The sequence below is a fragment of the Lontra canadensis genome, unplaced genomic scaffold (genome assembly GCF_010015895.1).
Source record: "Lontra canadensis isolate GAN:19392208 unplaced genomic scaffold, GSC_riverotter_1.0 scaffold59, whole genome shotgun sequence".
Taxonomy (NCBI): Eukaryota; Metazoa; Chordata; class Mammalia; order Carnivora; family Mustelidae; genus Lontra; species Lontra canadensis.
In genome coordinates this window covers 6,467,860-6,479,354 of record NW_022631053.1, presented here as the reverse complement: position 1 = coordinate 6,479,354, position 11,495 = coordinate 6,467,860, and the positions used below count along the sequence as shown (strand labels likewise).

Genomic DNA, 11,495 nt, shown 5'->3' with positions numbered 1-11,495 from the left:
ACGCAGTGTGAAGGTTACAAAAGGAGGCAAGTATGTGTTTGTGTGAGGTTACTAAACCAGGCAGTGTGACTCTAGTGACCTCCCTCCTGGCTGAAATGTCTACAGAAGAAGGCCTTAGGATGGCCATTTGGTCATATCTACAGAATCAAAGACTAATGGAAAATAAAGAATAAAGCACAGGTCAAAATGTACTTTCCAATAATTTTTTTGTTTTTAATATCAATTGATGTTTTAAAAAATACAGAGGTGTTTGACACAGAATAGCACCATTGTGTAGGACACACTCAGTTCCTGCGCCCGGCACCTGAAGGGGGCTCTTCTTGCCTGGGCTGGGGACAGTCACTCAGGGGGGCGTTAGACTCACACCAGTTAGTTTCCTGCCTCTGCCTCGACCCAAAGGTCTTACAGGAAGACAATAAATAAATAGAACACCGAGATTTTATTTTGCAGTCTGCCCAGTTCAGGTCTCTTAGAAAGAGAGGGGGGAAAAGTCCACACTGTGAGCGGGTGGGGTGAATGGACATCAGGTCAGGTCAGCCATTCAGTGCAGAGCCCTAGAGTGACTGCAACTGGAAAGTACTTGGGTCCTTTGGGTTGGCAATGGATTGTGGTGTTTGTGGGTTCGAGTTTTTACAAGAAGCAGACAGGCCCTATGTCCACACCAAATTCCTGCTCGGGCCCTCCTATGTCCATGGGCGCAATGTCAATGATGGGGAGACGTGAGGTCTTCTGTGACCGGTACTCGATCAGAGTCTTGCCCCACTTACCGGTGTGTTTCTAGGGGAGAAAGAAAGGAGACACTGTCCAGTGCCAGCTGCCCAGGACCCCAAATCTGAGCCTCATAGAGAACAAAACACAAAACATACTCTGGGGCTCCCCTGACCTCCCCTTGGCTTGCCAGAGCCCTCTCCACCTCAACTCCTGCTCCTGCCAGCAAGACCCCCTCCATGCTCTCCTGTCCTGGCTTCCTCCCCGACAGTGACCCTCTCTTCGCTCCATCCTGTGGGCTGACCCACAGACCCACAGTCCTACAGGGGTAACTGGACGTGCTGGGTTGGGCTTCTTTTCCCTGAGCCAAGAGAGGGAAGAAGATAGAACAGCACCCCTCCTTTACCTGTGTCTCTGCCCGTCTTCTCTGCCTAACCCCTTAAGCTCACACCTCTGAGGAACCCATCATTTTAGGCCTGCACCAGCTGTGGGCCCGCCCTCGGCCTCAGGCGGCCCACCTCCCTGGAGGCGCCAGCCAGCCTGACTCACCGTGCAGCCATCCTTGAGGACAGTGTATGTGAAGCGGCTGTTGCCCTCAGCCCGGATCTCCACGTCATTGGAGCCCTGGATGAGCAGGGCCTTCTTGAGGTTGCCGGCTGCCTCGTCCAGGTAGGCGATGCTGTTCTTGCAGTGGTAGGTGATGTTCTGGGAGCCCTCGGTGGACAGCAGGCGTAGGAACGTCATCTGGACGTTGGCAGTGTTGGGAGCCAGGTTGTCGTCACCATAGCTGAACTGTTCAGGCAGAGAAGAGTGGTGTGAGGCCCAGGGACAGCATCCCATGGGATCACAGTTAAAGCTACTATCCCTCCCTTCCTCCTAAGCCCCAGAGAAAATGGGTGAGAGCGTGGGTGGGGTGCCAACAACTCGGATGCAGGAAGAACACAGTCTGGAGGCACCATCTCTGGCCCAGAGCAGTCAGGTACTCACATGGAAGCCGCCATTGATGGTTTCTCCAAACCAGATGTGTTTCTTGTCCTTGCCCTTGCTGCTCCACCAGTTCTTCTTGGGAACGTTCGCTGGGTTGGGGTAGACGCAGGTCTCGCCAGTTTCCATGTTGCAGAAAACCTTCATGGCGTCCAAGGTGCAGCCTTGGTTGGGGTCAATCCAGTAGTCTCCTGCGAGGGGGGAGGTGACATCCTTTCAGGGCTCAGACAGGCAGACCCTCCCAAGAGAGCCAGGCCTGCCTGGGAGAGACAGAAAGGCTTCTGGGGACACAAGGGACAGAGGTGCTGGTGGTGAGGGCCACGAGTGGCCAAAGGGAGGGCAGATGCAGGGATCCAGGAGCAAGGAGACCTAGGTGGGAAAGTCTGGTGTTAAACAGGGGTGCAAGCCAAAGGGCAGGAGCAGGGCCTGCCTGGTGGACAGAGCTCCCACCGATGTCCCATCTGCCACATGGCTGTGGCAGGACAGGGCCCGGGCTGCATCTTCTCTGCTGTGGGATGGAGGCTCAGCCATCTGCCAGAACCTTCCAGGCCCTGCTCTGCCCTGTGCCCAGGGATGCATCCTCCCTTGTTCTGCAGGGACCCCGCCCGGCAGGCTGACTTCCTGCTCTCTGGGGCTAGGGCTTCTGCCTCGCAGGCTCACCACTCTTCCATTCAGGGTGACAGAGTTTCAGGTCCCGGCAGGTGCGAGCAGGGTTCTTGCGTGAACCCTCGGGGCTGCGCAGGCTCTCGATCTGGTTGTTGAGGGACTTGAGTGTGGCGTCCACCTCAGCGTCGTGCTGTCTCAGGTCACCAGCTGGCTGGTCGGCCCGCATGTACTGCAGGGGGTCGGGGCCCTTCTCTCTCTGGCCAAGGCCAGCAAAGGCAGACATGTCGATGCCGGGGCCAGGGGGACCTGGAGGACCAGGGGGCCCAGGGTTTCCAGGAGGACCCTGCAGCAGGAAACAACGGTTAGCTGGGGATCGTTGGGACAGGCCCCTCCTGGGTACATCTCCCCCTGCTAGAATATACTAGAGGGTCTTCTTCCAGTCTCATGGGTGGGGGAGGGCTATGGAAGGCCAGGACCAAGAAAATCCTAGCACCTTCCTCACTTCTGCATCAGCCCCTCTCTTCTGTGGCCCAGTACCAAGCATGGATCCTTTGAATGTCCCAGGATGACCCAGCATAAAGGATGCTATCATCATTAGCTGCAGGCTGATGCCCTCAAAGAGACTCTTGGCCCCAGAGCACACAAGCTCCCTGGACACCGGGGACAGCCCAGACTATGAGGAAGGGGTCGGGACACTTACAGCAGGGCCAGTTTCGCCTGACCGTCCACGGGGGCCAGGGGGCCCGATGGGGCCGGGGATTCCATTAGCACCATCTTTGCCAGAGGGACCAACAGGGCCAGGAGGACCCTGCACACCAGGAGAGAAGAGCAATCAACGAAGGGACAGTGGGAGTGCGGGGCGCCACTCAGGGGGCCATCCTTCTTCACGCTTCTCCGTCACAGAGCCCAGCCGGGTCTCCACTCGTCCAAGAAAGAGCAGGGTGGCCTCGCGGCTCTCCTACCAGCCTAAGCTCCTCTTTGTCAGATCCCATTCCCAGGGGGCCCATCCGACAGCCGGAGCTGTTGTCACATTCACCCAGCCTGTGGACTCAGGGGCTTTTCTGGCTCCAGTCACCCCAAGCCATTCCTACCTCCACTGTGGAATGAGGCCCTCTGAGCCCGAGGCCTCCCTTTTGCCCACATGCCTGGCCATTGCCTGCCCCCCAGCCTCCCGAGGAAGGGCTCACTCCATCTCACTTACTCTAGGACCAGAAGGACCAGCAGGACCAGAAGCACCTTGGTCTCCAGAAGGACCCTATGCAGAAGGAAGAGGCAAAGGTCAGAGGTCAACACAGGCAGGGCCCCATCTTCCAGGGTGGGAGGCTGTCTTGAACATACATAGGACATGTTCTACTCCCATTCCCTTTCTACTTTCTTGGGGTTGGAGGGAGGAGCAAGTCCTGGAAATTTCCTGGGGCGATTCCAAGTTGACTGAGCAGCCTGGGACCCTCAAGTGGGCTCTGATCTGTGGGAGGCACTGGGGAGCCATGCATAGGCAACAACACTCACAGGGGGGCCAGGCAGACCCTGCAGACCGGTGAAGCCACGGTGTCCCTTCAGTCCCCTCTCGCCAGCCTCTCCAGCTTCTCCTTTGTCACCTCGGGGACCTTGAGGACCCTGGGAACAAGACAGACACAGGTTGGGTCAGGTCAGCCAGGCAGGAGCATGCTGCTGGCCTCACCTGAGCCAAGGAGTCCTGGGATCCCCAGGGTCCCCACTGCCCTCCAAACCTGGCCTCGTCAGGAACCCAAGAGAGGACACGCAGATACTCACTGGGATTCCTCGGGCTCCAGCTGGTCCTGCGGGACCCATGGGGCCTTGTGCACCCTGTGAGGGAGAGTGTGGAAACAGCGTCAGAGCAAGGGTGGAACAGGGAGGGCCCTCCCTGGCATCTTCCAATGGCTGGGCACTGAGGCTGCAGCTCCCGTGGCCCAGAGACCTCCCGGACCCAGGGCCTAGGGATCAGGCACATGGGGGTGAGCTTCCAGCTCACTTGGCCACCCCCCTCCACTTCCAGCTTTTACTGAAGTAGGGATACTTACAGCTTCTCCTCGGTCTCCCTGCTTTCCAGTTGGGCCGGCGGGGCCAGGAGAGCCAGGGGGCCCGGGAGCTCCAGGGGCACCCACTGCACCGGCCTCACCACGATCACCCTGTCAGGAGAGAGGTCTCAGGCTTAGAGAAGAATATTCCAGAACAGACATGGAGAAAATGTCCTTCCAAACCAAGAGAAGACTCTAACCCTACCCTGCCACCCCAGGCAGAGCTGTTAGACCTCCCCGTCCCACTGTACAGAGACACCCAGACACTCACCTTGACTCCAGCCGCGCCATCTCTGCCAGGGGCGCCGTCAGCACCAGGGCTTCCCTGGGCAAGGGAGACAAGATGCCATTAGAGCTGCCCCTGCCCTGCCCCCATCTGCTTGCCCACCCTAAGGGAGCCCCAGGCTTGTGCCCTTCCATCCAGCTGCAGCTTCGGAAGCTCCCCAAGCTTCCTTCTGCCTTCTTCCCCAGGCACCAGTTCTGAGTCCCTGCGCCCTCTCTCCCCCATCACAACCTTCCCATCACAGCCATGCACTTGGGCCTATCAGCGCGTCCTGCTGTGCCCTCCTCCAGGGCACCAAGACTGGGCTGGCCCCTCTCCCTGTGAACAGCCACCCACCATGCATCCCAAGGCTCACCTCTCGTCCAGGTTCACCGGCAGGGCCGGTCAAGCCAGGAGGACCCACGGGGCCAGGGGGACCTCGGTCACCAGATGCACCAGGAGCTCCCTGCTTGCCAGGCTCACCCTGGAGGGACAGCGACAGGGACAATGAGTATGTACTCGAAAGAATCCCGGTGCAGGACCTGCTGAGCCTTCCCAAAGAATGGGCTGACAGAGGGAGAGCTTGGAGGGTGCAGAGTGAGCGGGAGCCTCAGAGGGTGGTGGTGTTTCTGCAGCGCAGTGTGCGGAGCCGGACCGGGCCCCACTCCCCAGAGGAAGGAGCATCCCTCACTCACCGATGGCCCAGGCAAGCCCGGGAATCCTCTCTCACCACGCTGCCCAGGTAGACCAACGATACCCCTCTGACCAGCCAGACCTTGGGGACCTGGAGGACCATCAGGACCCTAAGAGAGAGGAGATGGGAGTGAGAACGTGAGCTGCGACCTCGAGTGACCCAGCCATCCACAGGCACCGGTCCTCTTCCCACCCCAGCAGCGGCCCCTCCCCAGCAGCCCCTTCCACTCTGGGCTCTGTGAGCTCCAGAGACTCCCCGGCCCTGGCCTGTGAGGGACTTACAGAGGGACCGTCATCTCCGGGCTCTCCCTTCTCGCCAGGGGGTCCAGCAGGACCTTGGAGACCAGGGTCACCGGCACGGCCAGGGGGGCCACTGTCTCCTCGAGCACCTTTGGGACCATCTTTTCCAGAAGGACCAGGGGGACCAGGGGGCCCAGGGTTTCCCTAGAAGAGCCATGCAAGAAAGGAGAACTCCTCGCACCCTGCTCCATCCAGGCTGCCAAAGCCCAGGGGTGGCCATCTCTCCCCGAGGCTCCCTCCTCATGAAGGACAGCCTGACCCCCACCCAGTGCATCTCTTCCATCCTCTCTCCCCCATGGGTGCTGTGAGCAGCCAGCCCAGGCTTCTTCAGCCCTTGCAGTTGCCTTTTCTGCTCTACTTGGACTTCCTTCTGCCTGCTGCCTCTCGGCCTCAATCACACTGCTCCTCCCGGAACAGCTGGAGCCTGGCCCCTCCTAAGCCTGGCCCCTCCTAAGCCTAGGTATGCACTCCCCCTGCGAAGGGTGGTGGTGAGCTGGGGGACGTCCCCGCCTCACCTCCCTGGCAAGCTCTGGAGGGGCAAGACGCAGAGTTTGTAGAGGCTGGGAGCACAGAGCCTGCTCTAGAAATGTGTCAAGGCGACTGTGCCTGCCTGTCCTGCCCCCCCCGAGCCAGAAGTCTGAGGGTCCAGCCCCAGTCAGCAGGGAGGGTTGTCCTCGGCTAGCAAGAGGGTCACAGCCCCTGCTCCCAGCCCGTTATGAGGAGAACAGGTCCCCACGATCAGTTAACTAACTACTTGTCCCTGGAGTGGGAACAGGTACGAAGTGAGGGGAGCCAGCCTAGGCTCTTTGGGTCCCTGCTGCAGGGCTGTACTGGCCTCTTCAAGCCCCCTCTGAGTCTCTTATGCCAGGAGGAAGGCAGGAACCAGCCAGGAGCGTCACTTACATTGGAGCCTGGGGGTCCGACGCGGCCAGCAGCTCCGGGGAATCCGGTGGCTCCCTGTGTGAGGGGAAGAGAGGCCGTGAATCCTGCAGGCCCTCTGGAGGCCCAAGACTCAGATGGCGGTGAGTCTCAGAGGCTGTTGTGCCAAGGGGCAAGGAGAGCCAGTGAGAGGGAAAGGGCCCGTGGGGTCTGGCCCTGGGTCAGGAAGCTGCAGCTTCCTACCTCCAGCTCCTACAGGGGGCTGCCTAGGACCAGAGACCTCCGAGGACCACCGCACACCAGCGGTGAGGGGCCCTCTCCCCCAGCTGTGGGATGGGCTCAGGCTGGGGGCAAAAGCAACACGGAGAAAGGAGAAGGTGGGTCAGTCCCAGAACAGCAGCGTGGCCACCTCCGCCTAGGCCTTCTTCCTGAGATGGGCCAGAGTGGAGGCATGGGAGAAGCTGCTGTCCCCACAGTCCCCTCCACCCCACCTGGTGGGAAGGGGGACAGGACTCACCGGGGGACCTTGAGCACCTCGGGCTCCTTTAGGACCAGTCACACCAGTAGGACCCTGGGAAGGAAGGAGGGAGGAACACAGTGAGGCCCGGTCGCCCAGAGGAGGGCTATGAGCTTCTGGGCATATGGCCTGATGCCCCCAACAATGGACACCTGAGAGCTAGGTTTTCAAAGGTGTAGCCTTTTGGGCTGGAGAAGCCATCACGGAGGGGCCTGCTACCCCTGCCAAGACAGACTCACATACTAGAAGACCTCAGGGAGGAAGGGCCCATCTGGCACCTGCAGAGCTGGGCCAATGCCTGTGCCATCCCTCCCCATAGCCTGGCTGCTGTGTCCCAAGCTCTCTGTCCTCAGCCTGTCCCCCAGACAATGAAAGTCAATTTAGCTACTTTTAAACCTTTATCCCTGAGCAGAGATTCTTCCCACAATCTCTCCCTTCTGTGGCTGGGGCAGCGTCTACCAGGCCGAGAGGCTGAGACTCGGGGGGGGTGGGGAGCTACACCTAGGCCTCCTGGCTATTCTCTGCCTGTGTGCACCCCTCCCCCGTACCTGGACACCCCTGCCCCGTGGGAACACTTCCTGGGGGAGCTCACTGCTACTCACCTGAGGCCCAGGAGCTCCAGAGGGGCCCTGAGGACCCGGGGCACCAGCATCACCTTTCTGGCCGGCCTCTCCTTGCTCGCCCTTGGCCCCTGGCTGGCCATCAGCACCCTGTCCCAAGGAGGAGGAAGTGGGGGAATGAGAGGCAAGCCAGATACTAGAGGTTCTTCTGAAAGGGCCAGAGGCGCTGGGTGAGTGGGTGGGTGGGTAGGAGGGTTGGTGAGCGGGTGAATGAGTGAAGATGTGTCCGCCCTGGCCTGAAGGCTGCTCTAAGGTGGGATTATGAGGTCAGTGTAGAGGTGCAAGGAGAGAGGGAAGAGGCCACTTCCCTCTCCTTTAAATTCTGCTCCTCCCGCCCCCACAGGAAGGTGCCTTCAGGTTTCAAGGTGGCCTGAGCGGAGGGCTTGGAAGGAGGGTAGACACTCACAGGAGGACCTGCGAATCCAGCGGGCCCGGGGGGTCCAGTCTCTCCACGTTCACCCTGTGAGAGAAGGGGCCCATTAGTGGTAAGGCCCCATGCCCGCCTGCTTCTGTCCCCTCCTGTAAGCCAGAGCCCTCCGGCCCCACCCAGCCTTTGCACAGCCACCCCCAAGAGAGGACCCCCCAGTGTAGCCTCCTGGAAGCCCTGTCCTAAAGACAAGGGACGCAAGTCAGAAAGCCTCTCTTGGTCAGAGGATCTGGCAACCTGAGGCCCTCCACGCTGACCACACCATGGAGAGGTCTTTCACATCTCTCCTCCCACCCTGAGACCCAAAGGGCCATGCTGCAAGGCAGAGCCGCTTCTCTGCTCCCTGCCCTGGGGACAGGACGGGCTTCCAGGGCAGATACTCACCGGGGCACCGCGAGCACCAGCGGTTCCTGCAGGACCGGGAGGGCCAACTTCTCCCTAAGGCGGGGAGGGGGGACAAGAGCCATACATAAGGGATGGGGGCCTAGGGGGCGCCTTCAAAAGCAAAGTGCATCCAAGTGGCCTCACGAGGGATGGTCTGTTTTCTCCTTGTTGCTTCCAGCCCACCTTCCTGGGGCCTCTGCTGGATGCAGGCCTGCCTCCAGCCCCACTCCCCACAGTGCCTCTGAGGAACAGGGCACAGAGCCAGAGATTCTGCTCTTAAGACTCCCACCCCTCGCTGCTTGTAGCCCCCACTAGGCAGGAGGGGGCCAGCTGTGAGTGAGGAGGAGAGACAGCCGTCTTTGGCAGGAGGTGGAGAGGTGTGACGAGGAGGCGAGCCAGAGAGAGGAACTCACCTTCTCACCATTGGCACCAGCGGGGCCAGGGGGGCCAATGGGACCAGTCAGGCCCTGGGGAGAAAGGAGACAAATGTGAGGGAGACAGAAGAGTTGACCAGGGATGTGGAGCCCAGCAGGGAGTCTAGGACCTCACACCTGCTGGGCCTTGGTGCACCTTCCCACGCCCCTAGAACTCCCAGTTTTGTTGGGAGAGTCCCCAGAGCTGCCCAGTCTGCACGACTGAGAGGAGTAGGGGCTGCACGCACATGCTACCCTCTTGTCCCTGGAGTGCAGGGCTGGAGACCCGTGGGGTCCCCAGGGCGCCCACAACCAGCATTCACTTACTCGTCCACCGTCCTTCCCGGGGGCTCCCTCGGGGCCTTTCTCACCAACGTCACCCTGTGGGATAGAGAAGAAGGGCCACCTCAGGGGGGTACTCCAGCCCCCAGCCCAACAGGATTTGCTGTGGGTTCAGGGTGAGAGGAGGGAGACAGGGGCATGGGGAGGGCGTCACTAAGAGGCAAACAGAAGCCCAGAGGGGTTTCCAAGATCCTCAAGATGTTTAACTAGGGACCTCCCCACCCAGGTGCTATGGGGAGAGGGGGAGGGGTGAGTGTGGGGCAGGGAAGCGTGGTTTTGGGGGAGACACACACGGTCACCCTGGTACTCACCCTGTCTCCCTTGGGCCCAGCGATGCCAGCTGCTCCCCTCTCACCAGGCATCCCTTGCAGACCTGGAGGGCCCTGAGCCCCAGGGGGGCCAGCCGGGCCAGATGCACCCTATGGGGTGGGGGGAGGGAGTCTGTGTTGGGCAGCACCTGAGCAGGATCCCAGCACCCAAGCCTCCTTTCCTTCTCTTCCTCCTCTGCCAACCCCCTCTCTGTCTTGTCTTCCATCTGCCCTCCTCCTATATTCTTTTCTCCTGAGTACTTCCCATTCTTCCTTCTCCCGCAGCAGGACCTCCCGGGCTGGCCCACACAACCCCAACAGCCTCACTTACTTTGGGACCGTCTGTGCCAGGAGTGCCGGGGAGGCCACGGGGGCCCTGGAGGCCCTGGGCCCCGGGAGAGCCTCGTTCGCCTGGGAAACCTCTTTCGCCCTGTGGTAGAGACACCATGGAGCAATCACATAAGAGAGGGGGCCGAGGCCCAGGGAAAAGCGGGGGTGGCAGGCCGAGCACTACGGGTGCAGACAGAATAGCACAGGGAGAGGACAGGCCAGAGGGGACTACCAGAAATGGCAACACTCACCCTGGGACCCACGAGGCCGGGGGCTCCAGCTTCACCGGGAACACCCTGGGGACCAAAGGAGGATGTGAGAGAGAGCAAAAGATTTTCTGTCCCCCATCCAGGGTAGAGCAGCCCTCGCACCAGAGGCTGAGCTCGGACTGTCCTCTGTGGAGGCTTCACGGGGCCCCTGGAATCCTCCTGCCCTTGCCTCCTGGGCATCTAAGTGGTTTGCAGGTTCAAAGAGCCCCGTACTCACCTGGTCCCCTGGTTTTCCACCTTCACCTGGGGGACCAGGAGGGCCAGGAAGTCCCTAGAAGGCAAAGTGACGTGCATTAGCAAAGGAGTGAGTTTACTGCCCCAGCCCTCCAGGGAGCCCCAGCACCGGACAGAAGCCAGGATGGTAGGAAATCCTCATCCCCCCGTCCCCCTGAGGAGGGATGCCTGCTGCTGCCCACGGAGTCCCGGACACAGGAAGAACAGAAGAGAGGGCCCAGTCCAGCCACCTACCTGGAACCCAGATGGCCCAGGAGCACCCTGCTCGCCTCGTTCACCGGCAGGTCCCTACAGAGGGAAACAAAGGTGGCCTGAGCCAGGACTGCAGAATTGGGCAGCCTTGGCCAGAGGGGACTGCAGGGGCAGTAGGAGGGCTGCCCGCGGAAGCTGTGCATGTGTGCAACCCTCATTCTTCTCCCACTGATGACCTGCACCCCTGAAACGGCGGTGGGATGCACACTGCCTCGGCTGAGGGCGGGTCTGGTGTCTCGGGGGAGTCCAGATCCTCATCACACCAGGTGGGCCTGAGTTCCCTGGCCTCCGTGCCACCACCCCCATGCCCACTAGGCCGCCCACAGAGGCGAGGCAGGGACTTACGGCGGGTCCGGGGGGTCCTGCAGCACCTGTCTCGCCATCTTTGCCAGGAAGACCCTAGAGAGAAGAGAAAGGGGTAATGGCATGACCCACGTCCTTCAGTTCTGCAGACCCCAGTGCTGAGCAGGTACGCTTGGTGGCCAAGAGACTCCAGACCTCCATGATCCCCCAACCCAAATTCCATTTCTACCCTTTTCTTTCCCTGGGCCCCTCCATTTCCCAGACTTTCTCAGTGTGGGTGTCTTCCTCCTGTCCCTGGGCTTCTGACCAAGAGCAGCCAGAAGTCTCTTTGTGTGGATTCCCAAAGGGCCCAGAGCTGTAGGGGCGCTGCCACAGGAATCCCCCTGCTGATGAAGACCCCGGGAGCAGGCCAGGGGCTGCAGCTCCCTCTGCGCACATCCAGCTGGCACCAGCACGGGGACAGGGAGGGAGGCTACTTACTCTCAGACCAGGAGCGCCGGGCAGTCCCTTCTCACCAGCCTTGCCAGGCTCACCCTGGAGGAGAAAGGGCAGGACCATGGAGGGAGGGTTGTGGTGGGAGAGGAGGGTAGAGCGGGCTGGGGAGCCTGGGGCTTGGGGCCATATC

At 60.7% G+C, this 11,495-nt stretch overlaps 1 protein-coding gene across 2 annotated transcripts in view; it reads right to left on the bottom strand.

Annotated features, from left to right (window-relative positions):
• Positions 1-212: 212 nt before the first annotated feature.
• COL2A1 (collagen type II alpha 1 chain) overlaps positions 213-11,495 on the bottom strand; it is a 30,886-nt gene continuing 19,603 nt past the window's right edge. For both annotated transcript variants that reach the window (XM_032876934.1, XM_032876935.1), the window contains 27 exons: positions 11,351-11,404; positions 10,913-10,966; positions 10,550-10,603; positions 10,299-10,352; positions 10,064-10,108; positions 9,814-9,912; positions 9,486-9,593; positions 9,160-9,213; positions 8,833-8,886; positions 8,420-8,473; positions 8,015-8,068; positions 7,591-7,698; positions 6,989-7,042; positions 6,496-6,549; positions 5,575-5,736; positions 5,295-5,402; positions 4,976-5,083; positions 4,609-4,662; positions 4,341-4,448; positions 4,072-4,125; positions 3,808-3,915; positions 3,500-3,553; positions 2,999-3,106; positions 2,353-2,641; positions 1,696-1,883; positions 1,258-1,500; positions 213-777 (listed from right to left, as the gene is read on the bottom strand). In XM_032876934.1, coding sequence (XP_032732825.1) covers positions 631-777; positions 1,258-1,500; positions 1,696-1,883; positions 2,353-2,641; positions 2,999-3,106; positions 3,500-3,553; positions 3,808-3,915; positions 4,072-4,125; positions 4,341-4,448; positions 4,609-4,662; positions 4,976-5,083; positions 5,295-5,402; positions 5,575-5,736; positions 6,496-6,549; positions 6,989-7,042; positions 7,591-7,698; positions 8,015-8,068; positions 8,420-8,473; positions 8,833-8,886; positions 9,160-9,213; positions 9,486-9,593; positions 9,814-9,912; positions 10,064-10,108; positions 10,299-10,352; positions 10,550-10,603; positions 10,913-10,966; positions 11,351-11,404 — 2,631 coding nt within the window. In that variant the 3' untranslated portion in view covers positions 213-630. The remainder of the gene's footprint in view (positions 778-1,257; positions 1,501-1,695; positions 1,884-2,352; positions 2,642-2,998; positions 3,107-3,499; positions 3,554-3,807; positions 3,916-4,071; positions 4,126-4,340; positions 4,449-4,608; positions 4,663-4,975; positions 5,084-5,294; positions 5,403-5,574; positions 5,737-6,495; positions 6,550-6,988; positions 7,043-7,590; positions 7,699-8,014; positions 8,069-8,419; positions 8,474-8,832; positions 8,887-9,159; positions 9,214-9,485; positions 9,594-9,813; positions 9,913-10,063; positions 10,109-10,298; positions 10,353-10,549; positions 10,604-10,912; positions 10,967-11,350; positions 11,405-11,495) is intronic.